Below are 25,682 nucleotides of genomic sequence, written 5' to 3' on the forward strand. Positions count from 1 at the left end.
TCCTATGGAAAGGAGGGAACTAAGGACAGGGAGGGGGCAAAGCCAGACTCAAGCTTTTGAACGTGGTTGGGTGACCTGGAGAATGATGGCACCATAAATAAAAACAGAAGCCAAGAGAGGGCTCAGTAGAGGGTAAGTTGTGTTTTAGTTAATACAGAATTTCAGATGTCCGGCCAGGAAGTAGGAAATGTGGAACTGAAACTTGAGACGTTAGGATTAAAGATGTGTTTGTCTTTGGCGTGAAGATCCTATTAATGGTGAGAGTAGATGCCATTTCCAGAGAGGCAGCGTAGCGAGCATGGTAAGAGAGTCAACACTGAATCCTGGAGATCAGCCATATTTAGGAGCCAGGAAAAAGCCTTCAGTGAACGAGAAAAAGAAAGATAGGTCGGTGCGATCTATTCAGATTGTAACCGGCCACCTGTCAAAGCAAGCCAAGAAAGTGAGAGTCAACGTTTAGGAACTTTTTTTTTTTTTTTTTTTTAACATTTAGGAACTTTTGTAACAGTTTGACAGCCTCACATCATCCAAGCCCATGACTCTGTATTTTACAAAAATATTGGTCCACAACAGGGGGGCGCCTGAGTGGCTCAATTGGTTAAGCATCCGACTTCAGCTTAGGTCATGATCTCGCAGTTCGTGGGTTCAGGCTCCACATTGGGCTCTGTACTAAAAGCTCGGAGCCTGGAGCCTGCTTTGGATTCTGTGTCTCCCTCTGCCTCTGCCCCTCCTCTGCTCACGCTCTCTTGTCTCTCTCAAAAATAAACATTAAAAAAAATTTTTTTTAACAGAAGTATTGGTCCACAAAAAATGGGAAATTTTAAAAACTGGTCTGCACCACCAACTGAGAAGTGCAGGGTTAGACGGTAAGAGGACCAAGAGACCCGCTTTTAGGTATATACCTAAGAGAACGGAAAAATATGTGTTCACACATAAACTTGCATGCAAATGTTCCATAGCAGCCTCATTCATAGTAGCCAGAAGTGGACACAACCTGAATGTCCACCAGCTGGTGAATGAATAAACAAAATGGTGTATGCATAAACGGGATATTATTCAGCCATAAAGAAAGAATAATGCACCGTGCACGTAGCTTAACAAATGGAGAAGCTGAATCACTATATTGTACACCTGAAACTGGTAATCACATAGTATGTCAACTATACTCCAATAAAAAAATGTTAAAAAAAATTTTTTTAATGTTTTTTTGAAGGAGAGAGAGACAGAGTTTGGGGGGGGGGGGCAGGGGGGCAGAGAGAAAGGGAGACACAGAATCCAAAGCAGGCTCCAGGCTCTGAGCTGTCAGCACAGAGTCCGATGCGGGGCTCGAACCCACAAACCACGAGATCATGACCTGAGCTGAAGTCGGACGCTCAACCGACTGAGCCACCCAGGTGCCCCTAAAAAAATGTTTTTAAAAATGAAGAACTGATATGTGCTATAACATAAATGAACCCTGAAAATACTATGTGAAGTGAAAAAAGCCAGACATAAAAGTCATATTATATGACTCCATTTATATGAAAGCCTTGTAGACAGAAAGTAACCTCTGGTGGTTGCCAGGGTCTGGGAACAGGAGGGAATGGAGAATGACTGGTAACAGATATGTGGTTTCCTTTGGGGAGATGGAAAAATTCTGGAAGTAGATAGTGGGATGTTTGCACAACCTTGTGAATATCCTAAAAACCATTGAATTCCACACTTTGAAACAGCAAAATTTTTTGGTATGTGAATCATACCTCAATAGAAAAAAAAAAAAAATACAGGAGGGCGGGTGAGTAAAGCAGGGAGGAATAAAAGGTCCAGATGTGGGCATTATAAGAAGGAAGATTAAGCCAAAACATCATTCCATATATCAGCAGTTCATCAGTTCCCCAAGTGTAGTCCATGAGCCCCGAGGGGTCACTGAGAACCTTAAAATTGTCTTCACTATAATACTAAGATGTTATTGGCCATTTTTACTGCATTGACATTTGATCTGATGGTACAAACAGTGGGTAGACTGCGGGTGCCTTAGCGCCAGTCAGGGCAAGGGCACAGCTGTACCCTCAGTCACTGTATTCTTCCCTGCAGCGCACTCTCAGTCCAAAAAAAAGAAAAAGGCCAGGTTCACTTAAGAATATCCTTGATGAGGGGTGCCTGGGTGGCTCAGTCAGTTAAGCGTCCGACTTGGGCTCAGGTCACAATCTCGCAGTTTGTGGGTTCGAGCCCCGCGTCGGGCTCTGTGCTGACAGCTCAAAGCCTGGAGCCTGCTTCGGATTCTGTGTCTCCCCCTCTCTCTACCCCTTCCCTGCTCATGCTGTGTCTCTCTGTCTCTCAATAATAAATAAATGTTAAAAACAAGAATATCCTCGATGAAGCATCAGTTAGTATTAATTTTATTACATCTCAAGCCTTGAGTACACGTCCTCTTAATGTTATATTTGAGGAACTGGGAAATACAAACAAAGCATTTCTTCATCCTGAAGTGCGATGGCATGTGGAGGCCAAGGTCTTGTGCGGTGCTTGAGCTGCGTGTTGAAGTGGCAGCTCCTTTTTTCATTGAACACCATTTTTACTTGAAAGAATGACTGACAGACTGTGGTTGCTGAGACGTGGGCATTTGGCACATAGTTTCTCGAAAATGTACACAGCGAGCCTGTCACTTCAGGGAAAACAACTGACAGTATTTGTAGTCAGTACTGAAATTCAAGCTTTCAAGTGAATATTAGAATTTGGGAAAACTTGTATCTGTTACCATGAGCTTGACAACTTCCCAATACACAAAGGCTTTTCTGCTGGAAATCAGTGGTGATATTAAGAAATATGATTTTAGGGGCACCTGGGTGGCTCAGTCGGTTGAGCGTCCGACTTCGACTCAGGTCACGATCTCGCGGTCCGTGAGTTCGAGCCCCGCGTCGGGCTCTGGGCTGATGGCTGGGAGCCTGGAGCCCTGCTTCCGATTCTGTGTCTCCCTCTCTCTCTCTGCCCCTCCCCCGTTCATGCTCTGTCTCTCTCTGTCTCAAAAATAAATAAACGTTAAAAATTTAAAAAAAAAAAAAAAAGAAATATGATTTTAGCCGGGGGGCACCCGGGTGGCTCAGTCAGTTAAGCATCCGACTCTCAACCTCAGCTTAGGTCTTGATCTCAGGTTTGTGAGTTTAAGCCCTTAATGAAAAGTTCACTGATATGGTTGCAGATCCCACACTGCCACTTACCCTTAGGAAATTAGTTACTTGTCCAGTTTTGGTATAGTATCAAAGAATAATACTCAGAATGATCTGAAAAGGCTATTAAGATTCTCTTTCCAACTGTATATCTGCGTGAAGCCAGATTTTCTTCATATGCTTTAACCAAAACAACATATTAACAGACTAAATGCAGAAACAGATTTGAGAATCCTGCTACCTTCCATCTAGCCAGACAAAGGCTAGAAATTTGTAAAAATGTAAAACAATGCCACTGTCCTCATTAAATGGTTTTGTTTTGGAAAAATATAGTTTTTTTCATTAAAAGTATGTTATATATTATGTAATTGGTTTACTATTTTTTAATGAATTAGTAGTTAAATACTTTAAAATTTTCTTTTATTTATTTATTCATTTACTTACTTATTTAGAGAGAATCCCAAGCAGGTTCCACGCTGTCAGCACAGAGCCCCATGTGGGGCTCAAACTCAAAAACCACAAGATCATGACCTGAGCCTAAATCAAGAGTCGAACACTCAACCCACTGAGTCACCTGGGCACCTCTTATTTGCTAATACAGTAGATATTGATAGATAGTATCCATATTAACAAATGTTTTTGAGGTCCTCCGTAATTTTTAAGAGTCTAAAGAGAGCAGAAAGTTTGAACACCACTACAGTATGCTATGGACATTATACCAACTCTTTGTATGGTGCTTGAGGTAGTTTTCTTCTTTGACAAAACTGGTATAAGTATCTGACTAAGCCAACACATCGCAGTTCTGTCTAACTCTGTCTTCTCTCTCACACTTGCCAAAAATGCTCTATATTCCTTTCACCGGGGTAATATGAACCACTGACTGATCAAATGGGGTCATACCATATTCCTCCAGAGTCCAGAAATAGCTATACAGGTTGAAAGTCAAAGAAATTAATCAGACTTGAATACAAACAGCTCATTTTTTTTTTAATGTTTATTTATTTTTGAGAGAGAAAGAGAGAGAGACAGAGTGCAAGTTGGGGAGGGGCAGAGAGAGAGGGAGACACAGAATCCCAAACAGGCTCCAGGCTCTGAGCTGTCAGCACAGAGCCCGATGCGGGGCTCGAACCCATGAACCGTGAGATTATGACCTGAGCTGAAGTCGGACGCTTAACTGATTGAGCCTCCCAGGTGCCCCTAAACAGCTCATTTCTACTTCTTCAAATGAAGCCTCCAAACCTGTAGGATTAACAAGTAATTTCACAACTACCGTACAGAGAATAAGGAGTTCCATGACAGTCTAGGTTGTGACAGATCCTAGTTTCTGACTCAAGTGGCGCTTGGACCTGACTGATCCAGTGACTGGAGAGTACAGCTGGAAACGCTCCATGACTGCTGAACCTCTGAAGAGGACCCACTTCAGTGTACTTTGAGGTTCAGAGCATTTTGAATGCCCTAGTTTTTGCTGTTGGAACATTCCCATTCCGGTAGGGGATCCTCAAGGTTTAATATGTGTTAGATCATCATCCTTCATCTGCTAATAGTTTCTGAAGCCCTCCCCACCTTTAAAACGTAATCAAAAAGAAGAAACAGTTACAGTATAGCCAAACAAGTTCTCCTATGCTTCATAAACAGAATACCTGGCTTTAGTAGGCATTTATATAAACATTTGTCAAAGGAACGAGGGAGCCAGCGATCCACAGGATATCTAGGAAATTAACTACTTGCGTGAAGCTGCAAATTTGTTTATAAAACAAACCTCTCTGCATGTTTGGTGCTATTATGGGAAAGACCAGAACCCCTGGCCATCAGTCTTAGAATGTTATTCTCAGGACCTAGTAAGTGCTGCCGGCTTGCTTTCGGATTTTCGTGAGGTGGTGCTTGTTAACCCTTGCCGCACATCACGGTCACTCAGACCTGCCGAATCAGACTCGTGGGTGGGCGGTGAGCAAGGAGGTGCTCTCGTTGGTTTTTAAAGATTCTTCCGGTGACTGCAGCCATTACAGTAATCGTCGACTCCCATCAAAAAGCGTTAAGACTCAGAAACAGCTTGAGGGACAACATCCTGCGCCAAACAGCACATCCCTCAAGGGGTGCCTGGGCAGCCAGGCCCCGAAGCCCGCTGAGCTGAGTGGCAGCCAAGAGCCAGGTTTGATGTTTACGCTCAAAATCAGCTCTGGGTTGTCCCAGCAACTCGGCTGACACACAGCTCCTTCTCTCTGAGGCTTCATTCCGGACTTTGCTCTTCTCTGTTAGGACCTCCGTGTCTGTGGTAACCTGGCCTGCTGCCTTCTTTAATTTTTCTGCCAGTTGCTCCATCTTCTTGAGTGTAGGGAACTCAACAACCCCCACCCCGCCCCCCAAATATACCTGAAAACAGGAGGAAGGGGCCTGGAGCGGCCAGAACAGATGTCACCCGGCCTGTGCACTAAGTCTCCTGTAAGGAAAGCACCCAAGACTCTGGCTCTTACATCTTTTTTTTACACCTTTGACAACTTTACACAAAGTTACAGTTTCTAAGGCCTGCAGTAAAGTAGAAATTGGGAAAGGAACTCTACGAAGCTCAAGAAGTGACTCCTGATCCCTGAATAGCAAGGGAGGGGCCATGAAGGCCATAAGAAACAGATACAAGAACTCAGAATGCCGAACAGTGGAGGGCCTACAGGGTCCGAGCAAACGGTTTCACACTCCTCGACAGGTCACAAAGCCATCATGACTGTACTGCAGAATAATTATGGCCCAGATCACCAAGAAAATGTTAAGTATATTCAGGTTAAGGAAGCAGAGTAGTGTGTGTCGTGTTTTGTTTTGTTTTTTTAATTTCAAGCATTCTAAATGGTTTTAGTGCTTCCAGTTGGTTAAAGGTCTTAGTGCCTAAAGAGATAAGCTCTTCACTATCTATAGATGAACTCATTTACCAGTACTCTAGATAATTAAGATCTACCCTATTTATCGCTTCTATTCATTTGTACTCCTGTTTCTAAAACATTAAAAATGAAAAGCAGGGGCACCTGGGTGGCTCAGTTAAGCCTCCAACTCTTGATTTCTCCTCACGTCATGATCTCACAGTTTGTGGGATCGAGCCCGCATCGGGCTTCACGCTGAGCATGGAGCCTGCTTGGGATTCTCTCTCTCCCTCTCTCTGCTCCTCCCCCTCTCATTCACATGCACTTTCCCTCTCTAAATAAACTTAAAAAAAAAAATGAGGGGCGCCTGGGTGGCTCAGTAGGTTGGGCGTCCAACATCTGCTCAAGTTATGATCTCGTGGTTCCTGGGTTCAAGCCCTGCGTCGGGCTCTCTTTGTCCAGCTCAGAGCCTGGACCCTGATTCAGATTCTGTCTCTCTCTCTCTCTCTCTCAAAAATAAATACTTTTAAAAAGTAAAAAGCAAAAAATTTAAGGCAGTTGGACCCTATTCTATATACTTTCTAGTACCTGGCTCTGCTTCTTAGCAAAACTTGCTGTAACCTGGTGTTCTGTCCCTGCCCATGTGATATGTAATGAGACTCAATCCTGTTTCTTTGCTCATTCATCTGACTATGAAAGGGTTTATAGATGTCTCCCTCTCCCTTGAGCCTAGTAATCCTATATCACTTCATCTTCTGCTAGCAGGAAAATAAACCATTACAGGGGCGCCTGGGTGGTTAAGTCAGCTCAGGTCATGATCTCACGGGTTCGTGAGATTGAGCCCTGCATCGGGCTCTGCACTGACAGTGAGGAGCCTGCTTGGGATTCTCTCTCCCTCTCTCTCTGCCCCTCCCCCTGCTTGCTCTCTCTCAGAATAAATAAACTTTAAAAAAGAAAGAGAATAAACCATTACATGCCACCTCCTTCCTCATTATATGCTCTATAATCAGAATACCTGGCATAGAGTAGGCATTTAACAAACATCTGTCAAATGAATGAGCCCGTGATCCGTAGACCATCTGCAGAATTAACTACTTGCAAGCAGCTGTAAATTTGTTAAAGAGCCTAGCCCATGATGAAAACAGCAATCAAAGAACATCAGCAAGTCCTAGCACCAAGAAGATCAAATAGTTGACACACTGTTCCATGAAAAAACCAGGATACACAAATACCCGAACTGTGTTGGTAAATTAAAAGAAAAAAACGGGGAAAAGGACTAGAAGGACATAGGCCAATATAAAACATGATTATCCATTTTTCTATTCACTTAATAAATAATCGAGCACTTTCTTTGTGTCCAACACGTTCCTAAGCATCTCAGAGTTAACCACGCATACCAGCATACTGCCCACGAAAAACTAACTGCAACCTATAATTTGACAGCAAGAGGTGCAGCAACTATAAATCATGAGCAGCTCAGGAACACTAATTATGCAATGATAGGATATGTGAAGTGTCCTTCCAGAAAGACGTGGGGATTCCAGTTCTCTGCACGTGCTCTGCTGCAGGAGGAGTATTTCCGGGCACGTTAGCCAGACTTCTTGATAGAACGCTTCCTGACTGGGGCGCCTGGGTGGCTCAATCAGTGAAGCGTCCGACTTCGGCTCAGGTCATGATCTCACGGTTCATGGGTTCGAGCCCCACGTCGGGCTCTGTGCTGACAGCTCAGAGCCTGGAGCCTGCTTTAGATTGTGTGTCTCCCTCTCTCTCTGCTCCTCCCTTGCTCACACTCTGTCTCTCTCTCTCTCTCAAAAACAAATAAACATTAAAAAAAAAAAAAAAAGTAGAACGCTCCTTGACAGAACACTGAATGTGTAGTAAAGCCATGGAACATACTGATTGTAGTTCAGAAATACCAAATGTTATTGACCCTTTTTAATTCCGTAAGCTGCCTTTCGCCATGCCTAATCAGTTTATGACCCAGCAGAGACCCCTTGTAGTTCCGTCATCGTGGCCCTGGGACTATACTCGGAATCACAGCTTTAGATGACATTTCCCCAGGATATTTACATGGATTTATAACACAGTTGATGCCCAGACCTCAGTATGTGAGGAGTCTACAACTGTATGTGCAGTCAGTAATCCCATTTTGTAGCCTGGTTTTAATTTATATTTGTCCTCTTAATAGTGTTAATAAGCTGACATTACTCTGCTAACAGGACAGGTGATGAAATCATAATCGAGCATAAAGGTGTAAACTAGCATCTCAGGGCATCGTTAGGCACCCTTAATTCCTTGTGTCATTTAGAAAAACGCAAGAGAAAATTCCTAGCAATATTTAATAGGCTATAAAGGAAACCTAGTCTTAGGACCCAGTTTTGTATTGCCTCAGTATAAAATTCATATCTTTAGTTTAAAATTTTTTGTGTGTGTTTTATTTATTTTTGAGAGAGAGAGAGAGAGAGTACGAGCAGGGGAGGGGCAGAGAGAGAGGGAGACTCAGAATCCGAAGCAGGCTTCAGGCTCTGAGCTGTCAGCACAGAGCTCGAAGCCACGAACTGCGAGATCATGACCTGAGCAGAAATTGGACACTTAACCGACGGGGCCACCCAGGTGCCCCCATATCTTCAGTTTTAAGTTTGTATTTACAAAGCAAATTTTGATTCTTGGATACTGTTCTCTGCTGTCATCCACATAAGGGACGTATTTTCCACTCTGGGCTGCATTTCATGCCAGAGAAACTTCCAAAACCGGGAGGGCATCAGGCATGCGTGACCCTCTGACTGATTTTTCTCCCCTCTAGGTTACCCCATGGCTGTATTTTATCGGCGTTACCTTTACTTCAAGGACAGCTACCTCATCCATCTCTTCCACGCCTTTACAGGCCTCTCAATCGCTTATTTTAACTTTGGTGAGTGAACTTGGCAGTAGCACGGCGATTAGAGGGAACCTGGGAAGGAACAGGCTTAAACAGAGTTTCTGGAGAGAGTGTGATGGCTAGGGAAGTTAATAACGCTCTGCTTGCAAAGAGAGGGTTTGTATGCACAGGACCAGAGCTTAATTTTCCTTTTCCGTGCATCCCTTTCCCAGATAACATTTTGAGAGTGCTTGGTTACCTTTGCCAGCCCCCCATCATTTCCTCTGCTGGGGCTGTAACTGGATGAAAGATGCAAGCAGCCTTCTTCAGGAGCATCCCTTTAGCTCAAACACTCAGAAATGCAGCAACGCCCTGACGATCCCTTATATGTATACAGTTCATTTCCTTCCCTCCCGCCAAGATCTGAGTCTCTTTGAAAAGAAAAAAATCCTAATACCAAAGGTTTTTTCTTTAAATATTCTCTTTGTGTTTAGAAGTCTCAGCACAGGTGAGAATGCGAAAAAACAAAAACAAAACCACCACAGGCTAAAATTTGCTGTCCTCTCCGCCTCCAGGAAATCAGCTCTACCACTCCCTGCTGTGTGTTGGACTTCAGTTCCTCATCCTTCGACTGATGGGCCGCACTGTCACTGCCGTCCTCACTACATTTTGCTTCCAGATGGTAAATGCCTCTCCCTCGGCAGCTCAGACCACAGCCAACAGCCGTTCGGGGGAGGGGGGAGGTCGGGGACTGTGGCGCAGAAAAAGTGAACTAGGAGACCCGATTTCTAGTCCTTTCTCCCGACATCTCTCCGCAGCATGGCTTCAGGTAGGTCACTCTTCACAGGTGCCAGGCGCCCCATCTGCAGGTTGCAGTGACGATGACCTGAACAGCTGAGCCCTTGCACAGGACTGCGCCATTCATGTTCTTTGGTTTTGACCAGGACTACCCAGCTAGCTGTCCAGGAGGGGTGTCGCGTAAAGGCCAGGCAGAAAACCAGCTGAGACTGAGCTACGGACTCTAAGCTCCAAATTCTCGGTTGAGCCCTCATTCTGCTGAGAAGCCTTGAGCATTCCCCTCCATGGGTTCAGTTTCTTCCATGTATAGGAACTTAAAGCCTTTAGGGCCCCTGGGTGGCTCAGTTGGTTAAGCGTCCGACTTCAGCTCAGGTCGTGATCTCAACGGTTCATGAGTTTGAGCCCCACATCAGGCTGTCTGCTGTCAGCAGGGCCTGATTTGGATCCTCTGTCCCTCCCACCTCTCTCTGCCCCTTCCCCGCTCACGTTCTCTCTTTCTCAAAAATGAATAAACAATTTTTTTTTTAATTTAAAAGATCAAACTTAAAAACAAAAGCCTTTAAGGAGGAGACCAAGAGAAGGGGAAAATGAAAGAATACAGTGGATTTTAGAGCAGGGAGAAAATAAAGAAATCCTAGCTGGTGATGGAATAAATTCTTCCCCCTCCCTAGGCCTACCTTCTTGCCGGATATTATTACACAGCCACTGGCAACTATGATATCAAGTGGACAATGCCACATTGTGTCCTGACCTTGAAGCTGATTGGTGAGTGCTGGCTCATTGCCTTCCCCTTTTACCCCTAGGCTCTTCCCCGTCTGACCGTAAACTTACTCTGTGTTCCCCGGTCCGCTCCTGGCTACACTCAGTCCACAGGCCACCTCCTCAGTGGTCTCTCCCCCTGCTCTACCCACACCTTCTCTCTCTGCTTAGGTCTGGCTGTTGACTACTTTGACGGAGGGAAGGATCAGGTAAGTCCCCATTCCTCTGCAGAGAGGTTAAGGAATTGAACCAGAGGGAAGGAGAAAGGCTGTTGTAATCAAAAGACTGGACCCAGATGCCAGGGGCAGAGCCTCTACCTCATCCCCGGCCTGTGTGAGTTCTGTTTCAGATAGCACTGAGCACGGATCAGCAAATCTAATTTGCCCGGATCCAGCTCTCGCACAAAGTCCAGAGATCAGTGCCAGCATGGCGTTTGGAAAAGCAGCAGCCACTTGTTGCTAAGTTACCCCTGCACATACTCATTTCCACGTGAGGCAATTACTCTTCTCCATGTCACGCCCTCAAAGAGACGGCTGTTTGAAGAACCCCAGTTCAGTGGGGTCCCAGGGTGGGGAACACGCAGACTGGCTCTTGGGGGGAGATTCAAGGCTATCCTGAACCATTCATTCTCTTCTCGGCATAGAATTCCTTGTCCTCTGAGCAACAGAAATATGCCATACGGGGTGTCCCTTCCCTGCTGGAAGTTGCTGGTTTCTCCTACTTCTATGGGGCCTTCTTGGTAGGGCCCCAGTTCTCAATGAACCACTACATGAAGCTGGTGCAGGGACAGCTGACTGACATACCAGGGAAGATACCAAACAGGTAATTGCCCCTCTTGGTCAAGACCTCTGTATAGGTGATCTCACCCAATACAAAGCCACTTCTAGGTGCCTTCCTGCAGGCCAGCCCTGGCTGCGTTCTCCAGCACGGCCCCGGCTCACAGGCCTATGCCGCACAGGCCCCGGACTGTCGTAACGGGCGCTCCGTACCTGCTCAGCGCGGGTGGCGGGCCCATTTCAGCGTAGGCTACTTCCAGCCAGCCATTCCGACCCTGTAGTACAAACGTAAAAATTCGCTTTTATGCCACAGGATTTTGCCTGAACAGTCACGTCCCTGCCTTTAAAACCCATTTTCTCGGTTTAAAAGAAAAGATTGTTAAATATATAAAAATGTGTGTGTGTATGTGTGTGTGTGTGTATATATATATATGTGTATATATATATCACAGTAGAAAATTGAAAAGTTACCAGAAAAATCCTTTTCCTGAGAACGTGTCTAGCCTGTGTTTGGGCCTCGATTCAACCAGGGTAGGAAGGAGCAGACTGAGAATTGGTCATCCTCCAGTCCTCCGCACTGGATTTTCGGTCCCAGTGTGGACGGAGGCGGTTGGTGAGGCCGTGAGATGTGTAGGAGCCCTGAGGGGGAAGCACCACAGACTCGTCCACACCGCTTCCCTGCCCACCCTGCCCGCCCCTGTGACTCGCAGGGTCTCGCGTTCACCATTGCCCAAAGCCAACCACAGAGAGCTGTCTTTCCCTGAGACTGAATAAAGGCTCTGGACAGAGAGCCACTCGTCCTCCTCCGGGCGGATAGCCACACTCTGAAACCCCTCTCTCCGTAATTTAAGGTCAGAGGGCGAAGGGAATAGCCTCTGTCCGTTGTGACCTTGCTTGTTCCTTTCCAGCACCATACCTGCTCTCAAGCGCCTGAGTCTGGGCCTTGTCTACCTAGTGGGCTACACTCTGCTTAGCCCCCACATCACAGAAGACTATCTCCTCACTGAAGACTATGAAGTGAGTGCTTACTAATGGAGCAGCAGTGTGACTGCATCAGAGGTAGAAATGGACAGGCAAGGATCCCTGTAGATAGCCAAGAAGCGGGTAACACCATCTACAAATGCATGTTGGTTTCGCTCTAGATCTGTGAGAGTTGGTGTCAATGCCAGCCGGGCCGCGACATGTTCATCAGCCAGCACTGAACGACCTCCGCGGGCACAGGGCTGTGCCAGGTGCACTGTTAGCACCCCTTACCTCCCTCGGGAGCAGCTCTTAGCCTGATTTATTACAGCCAAGTGACTCCTTGGAGCAGAGCAGCTTTTGGTCCTCTCCAGCCTGTTTTCTTCTCTTGATAGATTGGGGGCTTCTAGGGAATTCAAAAACCAAGGGAGGGGGAAGTGCTGGCTTTTGCTCCTGCCCAGCTGAAAGGCTTGCAGCAGCTCCCTACGCACTCTGGGTAGGTTTATCTCCTTAAACTAACATTGACCATGGATATATAAAAGTCCCTCGGTGCTCCGTGTCCTGAATGCTCAGTGCGTTAGAGGAGTTTAGGGACAATGCTGTTTCTGGGACTCTTCAAAGAAAAAGGTGAATGGATGTTCACTGGGCTCCCTGCGTATTCCTCTTAGCCTACTAGAAGGGCAGCGAAGCGGACCGTCAGGTGGACATGAAGTAGTCAGCCTCAAGTTTGGAAGGGAAGAACATGAAGGGCATTTGGCCTTGCCCGGGGAGTATCCCTAATGCCTGTGTGTTCCTTCCTCAAGAACCACGATTTCTGGTTCCGCTGCATGTACATGCTGCTCTGGGGCAAGTTCGTGCTGTACAAGTACGTCACCTGTTGGCTGGTCACGGTAAGTAGGAAAGATGAGCCGGGGTCATATTCCAACAAGCTGTGGGGCGCGGTGGGGAGGAGAGGAGCAGGAATGCTAACGGAATGCTCCCTCCCTCAGGAAGGAGTGTGCATTTTGACAGGGCTGGGCTTCAATGACTTTGACGAACACAGAAAGGCAAAGTGGGACGCCTGTGCCAACATGAAGGTGTGGCTCTTTGAAACGACCCCCCGATTCACCGGCACCATCGCCTCTTTCAACATCAACACCAATGCCTGGGTGGCCCGGTAAGCGGCTGGAACGGGGGTCCGGACCCTAGCTTCTTCCACCACTTTCCCAGATTTGAGCGCACGGATGCGCGATCCATCTTTTCCCAATCTGGGTAGAACCTCATTGTTCTCGCACCCACCCACCACATACTGACTTCCGTCTCCACTCCCGGCCCCCCGAAAACCACTCGTGTCACATTCGCAAGGCACAAGCAAGACCGAGAGGTGCCTTGAATTTTAATCCCAGTTCCGCCCTGGTTTCATGTTCCCCTTTGCCGTTTACAAACGTCTTTATTTGTCCCCACCAACGCACAATTGTTGAGCGGCACGAGAACCGGTCTGCCCTGTTCAGCACTGCAGCTTAGGCACCGGGTGCTCAGCAGACACTCAGTCATCTTGTACTAAGTGGCTCCCCCAAGCTCACCCAGCTAAGTGTGAGGTCTGTTTGCTGTCTCTGAACAGAGTCATCGACTCCACTGCCTTTCATTTCTTTTTTTAATTTTTTTTAAAGTTTATTCATTTATTTTGAGAGAGACAGACCGTGAGAGTGGGGGAGGGGCAGAGACCGAGGCAGTGGGGGGCAGAGGAGACTCCCAAGCAGGCTCTGCACTGGCCGTGCAGAGCCCAATGCGGGGCTTGAACCCACGAAACCCTGAGATCACGACCTGAGCCGAAACCAAGAGTCGGTCACTTAACCGACTGAGCCACTCAGGTGCCCCTGCCTTTCGTTTCTAAAGCTAGTCTGATGGCACCGCCTCCCTCACCCCAGACCACCCAGAGCAGGAGCCACCAGCGTGGCAGCAGGCACTGCTCTGAGGCCCATCCCCACCCACCCTTTTCTCTAGTTATGTCTTCAAACGGCTCAAGTTCCTTGGAAATAAAGAACTGTCCCAGGGACTGTCGCTGCTCTTCTTGGCCCTCTGGCACGGCCTCCACTCGGGATACCTGGTCTGCTTCCAGATGGAATTCCTCATTGTCATCGTGGAGAGAAAGGTAGGCCTGAGGGGTGCCGGGTGAACAGGGACGACGACGAGTGAGACACTCACGACCTCTCCCCTCGCTCCCCAGGCTGCCAGGCTAATTCAGGAGAGCCCAACCCTGAGCAACCTGGCTTCCATTACCATCCTACAACCCTTCTACTACTTGGTGCAGCAGACCATCCACTGGCTCTTCATGGGTTACTCAATGACTGCCTTCTGCCTCTTCACGTGGGACAAGTGGTTTAAGGTAAGCGGAGGGGGCGGAAATCGCTAAAACCGCAGGCCGTGAGGCGTGAGGACGGTCCTTGCTCTGTCTCTCACTCAATGGCCGGTATCTCCCCACAGGTGTATAAATCCATCTATTTTCTTGGTCACGTCTTCTTCTTGAGCCTACTCTTCATATTGCCTTATGTTCACAAAGTAATGGTGCCAAGGAAAGAAAAGTTAAAGAAAGAGAAATAATCGATTTCCCTGGTAAGTGACCATCCCTGTAGCTAAGCTGAACCAGCAAGTTATAGACGAGAGCAATAGATTGGGGGCGGATGGCAGGGAGACGGTACTGAAACCTGGAGTGACTCTGAAGGTAGCCTGGCTCCCGGGAAAACAAGTGTGGGGCACTGACCACTCTAACTTGGGCCCCCACAACACAGAGTACTATACGATCACGGCAAACTTGGGCCCCCAGAGTCTGGTCTCTTGTAGACCAGAGACTGGAAGGAATAACTCCGACCAGCCTGCCAATCAACTCTTCTCTTGCAGGTGGCCTAGCGCCGGGCTGGTGCAGAAACCACTTGTCTCCCTTTCCACAGCCCTCCTTCGCCTCAGAGCACAGAGAACATGGAAACCAGGGAGTGGGAAGACATGATACTCCTAGCCGTGCCTCTGCTGCCAGCCAAGTCTTCATCTGGGGCCAAAGGGGAAACTCTCGTGGGAGGAGTAGAGGGCCCGTGTCTCCCCTCTGGGCTCCCCCATGCACGTTGCCTTATCTCTCCCCCTCTAGCCAGGAATCTGTTGTGTTTTTCTCCTGCCAATTTACTATGATTGTATATGTGCCGCTACCACCACCCCCCCCATGGGGGGGCGGGGTGGGGTACAAGGCCCCACCTGCTCCACTTTTTCTACCTTGGAACTGTACCAGATAAAATCACTTCTCTTTGTTCAGTTTTTCACTGCTGGCATTCCTGGCTGCTTCCTTACAGACCGTTCTCCGTGCTTGCCACATAGCTGAAAATTCAGCAGGGGTCTCTCCTTTACCGCCCAGAAGGTGGGAGTCAAGGCCTAACCACAAAGCCTGGGACCAAACTTGCAAACGCTGTGACCTCACATCTTTTCCTGGAGTCTGAGAAGAACAACCATTAAGACTTTTTTCCACCATTAAGATCCTGCTAATTTTAGGAATCCCCAAAGAACTACCAGATATTTATAGGATAAACAGTATTTATAGGCTAAACAAATAGCAAATGTACAGCCTCGGCTTCCCCAAACCCCCCACAGTCCCGGTGCAGGAAGGTCCGCTCTCCGAGCAGCGGGCGGAAAGCAGGGCCAAGGGATATAATGGCAACAGTCTCTGTTTCAGAACAAGGTGCTATTGTCAGATGACCCCCCATACTTCTTCAAAGGCTGTGGTCAGTTTTGCACAGGTGAGGGCTGCAGACAGGGGGTAGTTGCTGATAGACACCATCTTCTCCGTATACTCCACATTGACCTAAGGAGAGAGACAGTTCTGTCACTCTGTAACAAGTTCAGCCCGTCTTTGGGGAAGGGAAAACAGGGCTGAGCTAGTATTTCACAGTGCTGGGTTTCTTTCTAGATTTTATTTTTAAGTAATGTCTACACCTAGCATGGGGCTCAAACTCACAACCCTGAGATCAAGAGCAGCAAGCTCTACTGACTGAGCCATCTTTATGGTGCTACTTTTTTAAAGATTTACTTGTTTTTGAGAGAGAGAGAGCGAGTGATAGTGCGTGTGGGGGAAGGGTGGGAGGGGGAGAGAAAGAATCCCAAGCAGGCTCTGCACTGATAGTGTGGAGCCCAACATAGGGCTTGAACCCATGAATCATAAGATCATGACCCGCCGAGCTGAAGTCAGACGCTTAACTGACTGAGCCACTGAGGCGCCCCTCCAGTGCTGTTCAAGTTGTACAAAGGATGAAGAAGGCCTTGACTCTCACTGTCACAAATATACCAGCAGTCCTCAAAAGATACAGTTGGGGGGGCGGGGGCGTGCAGGTCGTAGAGGCCCTGTTTGTCTTCTGGCTTTGTTCTCGCCCTCTGTCTCCCAAGGTCATCAAAATGCCAGCTGTTCTAAGAATTCTATACTAAGCCTCAGCTCTATGAAGAACCCAAGAGTTGAGCCCAGGCCTTACCTGGCCATGGGCAAAGGCCCCCACCACAAAAACAATAGGGTCACTGCTAGGCACCAAGTCTCGTACATCACTGACAACTGGAATGGAAAAAGATGTGCCAATCTTCATACATCCAACTGGGAAGTGATCTGACACTGGATTCTTAATTACCTAAAGAGAACAAGGGAAAAAAAGAAAAATCAGCCCCAGAAACAATCTCAGAACCCCGCCTCCAACCAGTAGGTGCCAGTATCTCACCTTCAAGAGCTTCTGGGGGCCATCAGCTGCTCGAACACTGAGTTTGTGTAAAAGCTGAACTGAGGGTGGGGAGAAAAGAGTTCAGAGCTAGGTGGTGACCCCATTTCTTCTGCCCAGAAATCTAACCAGAAAAACCCACAGGTAAAGTGGGCTCCGTGTGTCCTTTACATCCACACTATGGTCCTAAAATGCTACGAACGAGCAGTTGTCAAGCATACGACTAGTTGGATGGCAATGAGTTCACTCGGCCAGGAACCCATGCAGGTTTTACCCCAGCCCCTGGGAAGATGAGTCCTTGTTCTGGTATCAAACATGCACCCCACTCCTCCTATTTACAAAGCTCACATTTCATTTATCTTTTCTCTTCCTCCCTTCTTCACTACTGCCAAGTTCGTTCTGAACCTTAACTCCTAGAGATCTCACCCATGAGGCCACAAAAGCGGTCAAAGGTTCTGGGAATTCGAGTCTGGGGGTTCACTTCAATCAGCACATTCTTCTGTGTGTGGATATAAACCTGCAGCAAGCCAGCTCGGTTCAGGGGACTGTCCATCAGCATCAGTAAACTCTGGGGGACGCAGAAACCAAGGCATAGTTTCAAGCGAAGAGAAGCAGCACGCAGCTGCCCGACCTTCTGTACAAAGGCTTGGGGTCGTGAGCTCTGTCCCTGGAGTTACCTGGTGAGCTATGTCTGGTCTCACTTCCCCAGGGTCCCGTCCATTCTTCAACAGCACAGACTTGTGTTTGTCACAGTTGAGTAACTCATAGGTCTTCCCTACCTAAAGAACAGGGAACATGACAGACAGCAACATAAGCTTCTTTTACCTAGACTAGTGGTTCTCAAAGTGTGGTCAGTCCCCAAAGCAGCAGCAGCAGCATCATAATCATCATCTAGAAACTTGTTAGTCAAATTCTCAGTCTACTCCAGATCTTCTGAATCAGAAATGGGGGGTGGGGCCCAGCAAGCCTTTCAGGGGTTTACTGGGTGGCCACTGACCCTTTCTCCCCTACCCCTGTAAATGACCTTGGATGACAAAAGGACACAGCCTGTGATTTCACGTGATCTAAACTCCCGCACAGCAAAGGAAACCCATCCACAAAACAAAAAGGCAACCTACTGAATGGGAAAGAAGGTATTTGCAAATGATATATCTGATAAGGGGTTAATATCCAAATTAACCAATACAGAGAACTTCTGCAATACCAAAAAAAACAATCTGATTAAAAAATGGGCAGAGGACCAGAACAGACATTTTTCTAAGGAAGACACCCAGATGACCAACAGACAAATGAAAAGATGCTCAACCTCACTTATCAGGGAAATGCAAATCAAAAGCACAACGAGGTATCACCTCACCAGCCAGAATGGCTAGTATCCAAAAAAGACAAGAAATAAGTGTTGGCGAGGATGGAGAAAAGTGTGAAAATTCTAATGATGCGGGAGGCGACTTCAGCAAGGAATACTTTCAAAAGTAAAAAGGAAGAGGGTTGGTGCCAGTGTTAAGACTGGTCTGAGCAAAGGTACAGCTGGAATAAAGGAAAAGCAGAAATGTGAAGAAGGAAAACGCATGCGGAAAAAGTAGAACTGAAACACTGAAGAACAGTGATTAAATATGACTGCTTTGTAAACTGCAAGGTTCCTCAAGTATCGAGCACAAAGCCAGAAATAATTGTGGAATAACAGGGCACTGAGTGAATGAGGAATATTATTCTGGTAACTCAGTGTATACTAGAAGAGACACTAAGTACATGTGTGATACTAAAGATCTGGCTAAAACCTATAGCAGCTAAAAGAAAGAATTGCAGATTGCAATTTGGGGTCCTAAGGAGCAATAAAGTGGTCAGTAAAAAGTCCAAAACCACACCACTAAATATACAAATACAGGATTTGAGAGGCTGTGTTTTTATGTATCAATAGAACATTCATATGTCTGGCAACAACTTAAGATACATAACTCCAGGGGCACCTGGGTGGCTCAGTCGGTTAAGCCGTCTGACTTCAGCTCAGGTCATGATCTCACAGTTTGTGAGTTTGAGCGCCACTTCCGGCTCTGTGCTGACAGCTCAGGGCCTGGAGCCTGCTTCAGATTCTGTGTCTCCCTCTCTCTGCCACTCCCCTGTTCACACTCTCTCTGTCAGGAATAAACACTTTAAAAAAAAAAAAAAAAAAAAAAAAAGGATACATAACTCCACAAAGCTTGGGGGAAGAGGCATGTAGATTTGAAACTGATTAACTGAAACAACAAAAATGTCAGAGAGTAAGCATAGGGAAAGAACCAACTCTGTGGGACACTCTTAGTTATTGAAAAAAAGAACCCCTTGAATAGAACAATCCAGTTTCTACCCATTAGTAAGTTCTAACCAGGAGTTTTATTATTTTAATAAAATAGAAAAGAGTACTTTACATGTAGCCATGGTAAGTAGTAGTTTATCAAGCTTTTGGTATCAGATAGTTGCATGTGTGTGTGTGTGTGTGTGTGTGTGTGTGTGTGTGTACTGGCTCACAATGTAACTTTTTTTTTTACAATGTAACTTTTTTATTGCGGGTTGTGGTTAATAAGCTTGAAAACAACTAATTAGAATAATCAGAGAATGAGTACTATGTGTATTCATTTTCTGTAACAGGTATCAGAGCTATAAGAATTTTTAGAACCGGAAGCCTTCTAGTGGAAGAGACAAACAGTAAACCACCACATGAAACCACAACCAAATTGTGATCAACATTATGAAAGAAAAATAAATGGTTCGTTAAAGGATTATTAACAGGAGGGCCTGATTTATACCAAGAAGGGAGTCACTCCTATGAAGAAATAACATTTTAACTAATAATTGAAAAATGAACAGCATCATACTCAGTAATTGTTGCATGAACTGTCAAACAGGAATTAATAAAGAGCTAAGTAAAGGAAGCTTCCGTTAGAGAACATTATGTGCAACGGCCTTAAAATATCAGAGAACTTAGTGCTTTCAAAGACCTTAACAAAGGCCAACAAGTCTGGAGTCTAAGGAATAAATAGGAGAGAGCAGGCTCCATGAGGCTAGCAGAACAAGAAGGACCAGCACCAGGAAGGCAAAAGATAACAGTACATAAAATTTCAACCAGCTATGAATTCAACCGTCCCTGGAGTACCATTAATGACAATCTGACCTACATTCCACCAGCATGCTCTAAGAATTTTAATTTGGCCATGACCTTTTCAACTTCTTGATGAGGAACCTGGAATCAATAACAATGGCAAAAATTTATTCCAAATGACAGGCGTCATTCTAAACCCTTTGCTGATATTACCTCCCTTCATCCCCTCAACCCAATAAGGTCCGTACTATCATCCCCATGGGACATATGAAGAAACAAGTGGTTAAGGGAGATTCAGAATTAATAGGCTGGAAAGACGGCAAGCAATTAACTGAGACATAAATATAAGATCCTGTAATTAAGTTGGAAATATCAATTACCTAAGAAAAATGGAAAAAAAAAAACTTTCTAGACTGCAAGCTTAATAAAGTAACACAAAGATTGAGGAAGTAAAAATGGAAAAGAATCACATTACTATCAAAATATTACTTTTAAAGCACTTTCAAAGTATTAACCTCCACTTTACAAACTAAGGACAAAGTTGTTTTCTCAAGATCACACACTTAAAATAAGTATGAAAAACAAGTTTAAAACCCAGGTCTGACTTAGAAACCAGTGCTGTTTCTTCTGGGCCTCCTCATTCGACAAGTTTAGCCCTAAAGGTAAGAGAAACAAGAAAGAGTGAGAACACTGCAGTTTTAAGATACACAATTGCTGGAATATTCGGGAAGAGGGCTGGATGACAGGTAAAAATAAGGATGTAAAAGTATTAAATGATAATCGATCCAGCGTTTCAAAGTGGACAGTACTATAAAGGAAGGTGACAAAAGACACCTAGGGATGACCCAATGGAGATGTCTACCCTTCCCTACCCTCCCTTTAGATAACTTTTTACCACAGAATCCCGGTAAATCAATTGAAGTCGGGATGTGACAGCTGCAATGAGATTCACGAAGAGCAGAAGAAAACGAGTAACGCCAACCCAGGTGTTTAACCAAAAGACAGTCAACTAGGCTATTCTTCCTCCAAAAGCATGTTTCACTCTCTCTGCCTCCCCATCCACTTTGAGCCTCTCACCCTCACCTCCCCCCCCACCCCGCCCCGGGGTCCCATCCTATCGATCTGCTAATTCTCCACTTCCTTGTCCCAAACTACCTTGACTGTCTCCAGACTGGCCCCTTCCAGCACCACAATGAGCCTTCGCCCTCCGATCTTGTTTCCCGCCCCGAGTCGGGGCCGCTTGGGAGCCACCGCATCCCAGCCCTCTTCCTGCTCTCCAACGCGCCTCTCACGAGGTTGGAATCCGCCACTGGACGCAGCCATCTTGCAACCGGACCGGAAATTGCGATAACGTCCTTAAACTTCGCGCTTGCCCAATCTCAAACATCCTTCCGGCTGCCATTTTGAAAGTGGGCACTTGGAAATGGCGATGGCTTGCAGTCTGGCGCTACCGAAGCCTCTCTGGAAGGGCAGGGTTCCAGAAAGGGGCTGGAAGTTCCGGATGCGTAATTCCTGTGCGCGAAGTTCGGGTCCTCGGCCCTGGGGAGGGTTTAGAAGGGAGCGCACTTCCGGTGCCCTTTCTCCCGCAAGCGCCGCGGGCCCCGGACCCTCGTGTGAAGGGGTGCGATCTCTAAACTGGAGCAGGGTAGAAGCGGGCCGGCACCTGCTCCTGACCTCTGGTGCCGCCGGCCATAGGATCGGACATGGCCCAGAACTTGAAGGACTTAGCGGGGCGGCTGCCCTCCGGGCCACGGGGCATGGGCACGGCGCTGAAGCTGCTGCTGGGGGCCGGCGCCGTGGCCTACGGCGTCCGCGAATCTGTGTTCACCGGTGAGCAACCTCTGCCCGCTCTCCGGACTGCCCCCACCCCCGCTAGACCTCTGCCCTGTCCCTCCGGGTCCCCGCCCTCACCCAGACCCTCACCCCGCCCGCCTCCCCGAGAGGTTAGTAACGTACTCTCAGCAGCGTTTTGGCCTGATCCCCACCCCTCTCCCCACAGTGGAAGGCGGGCACAGAGCCATTTTCTTTAATCGGATCGGTGGCGTGCAGCAGGACACCATTCTGGCCGAGGGCCTTCACTTCAGGTAATGGCGGGCAGAGCGTACTGACCCTGACCCCTTCACCCTTGAACGCCAACCCACCAATGATTGTAGTAGGGCTTTCGAAGGATTCAGAGCTGCTCTTTTACTGCCCCCTCCCTCCTTCTGCTGGGGCAGTGGGTGCTGCCCAAAACTCGGGCGGCACATAAACTGTTCTCCAGAGGGAGGAGAGAATTTCTCATTGCCCATGGTCATTAAGAAGTGGAGCAGGCCAAGAAACGCGTGGTGAGGGAACACCTGGAGAAACTAGTGAAACTGCAGTCCCCTGATACCTATCCCTGTTCCCTCCCCTGCAGGATCCCCTGGTTCCAGTACCCCATCATCTATGACATTCGGGCCAGACCCCGAAAAATTTCCTCCCCCACAGGCTCCAAAGGTAGGTCTGGGCACCTGGGAGTCCCTGCCAGATGGCTCCATAAAGCAAGCAAGGAAGCCTGGCAGATCCTAGGGGAGGAGGATAGTGTCACATCCCTTGGGTCTTGGTTTCCTCTTCTGCAAAACAGCTATAATAAAAGGACCTGCTTCTGAGGTTAAAGCAGTACGATTTGGACACCCTGTGTGTTTGCCCATATCTATCAGCTGTCCTCCCCACTACTGTAAGTTCAGTGAGGGCATTGTTTGTTCTTTGTATTAGTCACTGCGTAGATCAAAGCCTTATTCTAAGACCTTGTTTTGTTTTAACTGCTTGACTCTCCAGTAGTTTCTATCCAAGTCTATCCAGTAGTTTCCCCTGTCGTGGGGAAACTTGGCCCACTTTTCACGGGTGAACCTGTTCCCTTTTAGACCATACACAGAAGCTGTCTTTGAGATCACCCAGAGCCCTTTCTCATGTGCGTGGGCACGTACACACACACACACACACACACACACACACACACACACAGGCATGCGCACTGATTCAAGTAGCTCACCTGTAATACACTTTTTAGTGAAAGTGGCTTAACACTCTCTGAATGGTAGGCCCTGCGAATAAAGGACTCATAAAACACAACCCTTGTCCTCAAGTCCATAGTCTAGTAAAGAACACATGATTTTTTAAAGAACATGATTTTTTTTTGAGAGAGAGAGAGAGAGAGAGAGAGAGAATCCCAAGTGGGCTCTGCAGTGAAAGCACAGAGCCAAACGCAGGGCTCAACCCCACGAACAGTGAGATCATGACCTGAGCCGAAACCAAGAGTCAGACGCTTAACCAACTGAGCCACCCAGGCACCCCAAAAATGCAAATGATTCTGATGCAGCATGAGAGAGCCTACAATAGAAGTTGAACACAGTACAGAAGCAAAATGGTGGAGAGCTTGTGAGTAGAGAAGACTTTACAACGGGAAAGGATACATTTGGCCTGTCAGCCTGATCACCCTCCATTCCCCAGGGGAATTCCAAACCGTACAGCACTGCGTTAGGTGTAGAGGGAGGTGTGTGGAGGAGGAAATGCTTGGGGAAGGGTTCTTGGCTAAGAGACCGGAGGAGGCCCCCATGGCCTGGACCACCCACTGCTGACCTCACTCTCAGACCTGCAGATGGTGAATATCTCCCTGCGAGTGCTGTCTCGACCCAATGCCATGGAGCTTCCCAGCATGTACCAGCGCCTGGGGCTAGACTATGAGGAGCGAGTGCTGCCGTCCATTGTTAATGAGGTGCTCAAGAGTGTGGTGGCCAAGTTCAATGCTTCACAGCTGATCACCCAGCGGGCCCAGGTCTGACCTGTCACCATCTCACACCTTCCCTCCTAGGCCTTGAGCAGTGGATATTAGGAAAGGCAGCTTATTAGAAAAGGGTCATGACCCTGGTTCCCTTTTCAACTTAAAGCTGTACTAATGTCCGCTGAGAAAACAGGAGAGTCAAGATCAGCACTCAGTAGCAGTCAACATCAGGAACCAGGGGAGGAAACAGTGGTAAAGTCTAGAGGTGTAGATTATGTTGGGGAGAGTGGAAGATGAGGAGTCCCTGTGACCTGAGAAGACTGGACCAAGTCCTTTCCAACTCATATGTTCTGGTGAGGAACTAAGAAAGGCTTAGTGGTTTTCTGCCGTTCTCAGGAGATCTGGTATTCAGACAGTCACAGCAACGCCCTTCCCTTCCAGTTCTCCAGTCCCTTCAATCCGCCCACCCCTCCCTGACCCCCAGGTATCCTTGTTGATCCGGCGGGAGCTGACAGAGAGGGCCAAGGACTTCAGCCTTATCCTAGATGATGTGGCCATCACAGAGCTGAGCTTTAGCCGAGAGTACACGGCCGCTGTGGAAGCCAAGCAAGTGGGTGAGTTACGAGAGGAATAGGGTTTCTGAGAAGGCAGGAGGTAGGCTGGGGTTCCTGACACCTCATATCTGTGACCTCCTGGCTCTCTCCCACCACAGCTCAGCAGGAGGCCCAGCGAGCCCAGTTTTTGGTGGAAAAAGCAAAGCAGGAACAGCGGCAGAAGATTGTGCAGGCCGAGGGTGAGGCCGAGGCCGCCAGGATGATATCCTTCTGCTAGAGAAGTCTCTGCCCAGCCCCTGGAGCACGTTGCTTCCCCTTCTCCCTCATGGGCCGGCTGATGAGACTAAGGCGAATGCGACTCTGTGCTCTGTCCTTGGCTCCCTGGGGATGGAGGTTTTGAATGGGGTCTGAAATCTTAGAGAGGTGCCTGAGGCCTGGCTCCTCACTGTAAGGCAGATCAATAGCACTGCTGGCCTTGCCTCCATTTCTGCTGCTGCCTCCAGTTCCTGGCAGCTGCCTGCAGGGGGGCCCACAGATGGGGACCAAAGTGGGACTAGGCACGAACTATCTGAGCGCAACCTTGGATCTGACAGTCCAGAGAAGGGCTGGAGTAGGAAGGATGGGGCCGCGGGTTGAGACCAAAACTGGACCTTGTGTGAACCCTTAACCCCAACCTGCTCACCTTGGAGAAGCCCTGAGCAAAAACCCTGGCTACATCAAACTGCGCAAGATCCGGGCAGCCCAGAACATCTCCAAGACGGTGAGCACAAGAGCCCAGTGTCCCCCAAAGGCTGCCATGAGTCTGGAATTGTTTTAAGTGAAAGCACATTGACGTAAAGGGATTCAAATATTGCTTACTGGGGTTTCTACTCAACCTGGCTTCTCCAACACTCTTTTCTCCATGAAAACAAAAGGCATGACCTTTTGTTTCTGCCTCTGTTGTGGTGTTAATACATCGCTGTTGCTCACTGCTCTGGATCTTTGAGGGCAGAAACCATGCCTTAACTTGTCACCGAGTTCCTAACCCACACGTATTCAATCAGTGGTTGTTGACTTGCAAGGTAAAAGTCCAGGCGTGAATTCAAGCATCTGTTTATTTCCTGCCCTATAGATTGCCACATCACAGAACCGTATCTATCTCACTGCTGACAACCTTGTCCTGAATCTACAGGATGAAAGTTTTACCCGGTGAGACACCTACACAAGGGGTATCACAGAGAGCATGGGACCTGAGTCTGGTGGCTTGAAAGACACCATTTCTGTGAACAGTTAGAAAAGGGGGTGGTTGACAGTCCCGAGCTTGACTCTCGTAAGATTGGTCTTACAAGGTCAAATAGGATTTATTTTGTAAAAAGCACTCTAGTTGTGAGGTTTGGTCTAACTGAAGAGTAGTGAAAAATGATATTCTGTCCTCTTACTCGGAAAGCCCTAAAATCCATCACTGCTCTAGGGC

At 47.5% G+C, this 25,682-nt stretch overlaps 3 protein-coding genes and 1 non-coding gene across 6 annotated transcripts in view; 3 read left to right on the top strand and 1 right to left on the bottom strand.

Annotated features, from left to right (window-relative positions):
- The window catches only part of LPCAT3 (lysophosphatidylcholine acyltransferase 3), a 39,677-nt gene extending 24,248 nt beyond the window's left edge, over nucleotides 1–15,429 (top strand). Inside the window, exons 2-13 of the mRNA XM_019464642.2 lie at nucleotides 8,796–8,903; nucleotides 9,425–9,531; nucleotides 10,319–10,412; nucleotides 10,578–10,615; nucleotides 11,050–11,228; nucleotides 12,091–12,199; nucleotides 12,946–13,032; nucleotides 13,132–13,298; nucleotides 14,126–14,273; nucleotides 14,349–14,507; nucleotides 14,606–14,734; nucleotides 15,020–15,429. Of these exons, the coding sequence (XP_019320187.2) occupies nucleotides 8,796–8,903; nucleotides 9,425–9,531; nucleotides 10,319–10,412; nucleotides 10,578–10,615; nucleotides 11,050–11,228; nucleotides 12,091–12,199; nucleotides 12,946–13,032; nucleotides 13,132–13,298; nucleotides 14,126–14,273; nucleotides 14,349–14,507; nucleotides 14,606–14,722 (1,313 nt within the window). The 3' untranslated portion in view covers nucleotides 14,723–14,734; nucleotides 15,020–15,429. The remainder of the gene's footprint in view (nucleotides 1–8,795; nucleotides 8,904–9,424; nucleotides 9,532–10,318; nucleotides 10,413–10,577; nucleotides 10,616–11,049; nucleotides 11,229–12,090; nucleotides 12,200–12,945; nucleotides 13,033–13,131; nucleotides 13,299–14,125; nucleotides 14,274–14,348; nucleotides 14,508–14,605; nucleotides 14,735–15,019) is intronic.
- Nucleotides 15,430–15,679: 250 nt separating this feature from the next.
- Nucleotides 15,680–21,292, bottom strand: EMG1 (EMG1 N1-specific pseudouridine methyltransferase). 3 transcript variants are annotated; one of them, XM_019464648.2, is made up of 6 exons: nucleotides 21,092–21,292; nucleotides 17,538–17,639; nucleotides 17,287–17,428; nucleotides 16,864–16,922; nucleotides 16,693–16,776; nucleotides 15,680–15,965 (listed from the first exon to the last, which is right to left on the bottom strand). In XM_019464648.2, the coding sequence occupies exons 1-6, from the start codon at nucleotides 21,257–21,259 to the stop codon at nucleotides 15,852–15,854; spliced, it is 669 nt and encodes a 222-aa protein (XP_019320193.2). In that variant the 5' UTR covers nucleotides 21,260–21,292; the 3' UTR covers nucleotides 15,680–15,851. The 3 variants fall into 3 exon arrangements, with proteins under 3 accessions (XP_019320193.2, XP_019320192.2, XP_019320194.2); XM_019464647.2 differs by having other exon boundaries at nucleotides 16,627–16,776; nucleotides 21,092–21,290; XM_019464649.2 differs by lacking the exon at nucleotides 16,693–16,776.
- Nucleotides 21,293–21,470: 178 nt separating this feature from the next.
- The window catches only part of PHB2 (prohibitin 2), a 127,276-nt gene continuing 123,064 nt past the window's right edge, over nucleotides 21,471–25,682 (top strand). Inside the window, exons 1-8 of the mRNA XM_053895355.1 lie at nucleotides 21,471–21,766; nucleotides 21,936–22,020; nucleotides 22,332–22,411; nucleotides 23,545–23,729; nucleotides 24,160–24,289; nucleotides 24,388–24,491; nucleotides 24,912–24,989; nucleotides 25,341–25,417. Coding sequence (XP_053751330.1) covers nucleotides 21,640–21,766; nucleotides 21,936–22,020; nucleotides 22,332–22,411; nucleotides 23,545–23,729; nucleotides 24,160–24,289; nucleotides 24,388–24,491; nucleotides 24,912–24,989; nucleotides 25,341–25,417 — 866 coding nt within the window. The 5' untranslated portion in view covers nucleotides 21,471–21,639. The remainder of the gene's footprint in view (nucleotides 21,767–21,935; nucleotides 22,021–22,331; nucleotides 22,412–23,544; nucleotides 23,730–24,159; nucleotides 24,290–24,387; nucleotides 24,492–24,911; nucleotides 24,990–25,340; nucleotides 25,418–25,682) is intronic.
- Nucleotides 24,560–24,821, top strand: LOC128775211 (small nucleolar RNA U89). Its single transcript, XR_008419852.1, has one exon. It is a non-coding gene; the product is annotated as a small nucleolar RNA U89 (small nucleolar RNA).

Source organism: Panthera pardus, unplaced genomic scaffold, assembly GCF_024362965.1.
Source record: "Panthera pardus isolate Hobbes unplaced genomic scaffold, ASM2436296v1 HiC_scaffold_6, whole genome shotgun sequence".
Taxonomy (NCBI): Eukaryota; Metazoa; Chordata; class Mammalia; order Carnivora; family Felidae; genus Panthera; species Panthera pardus.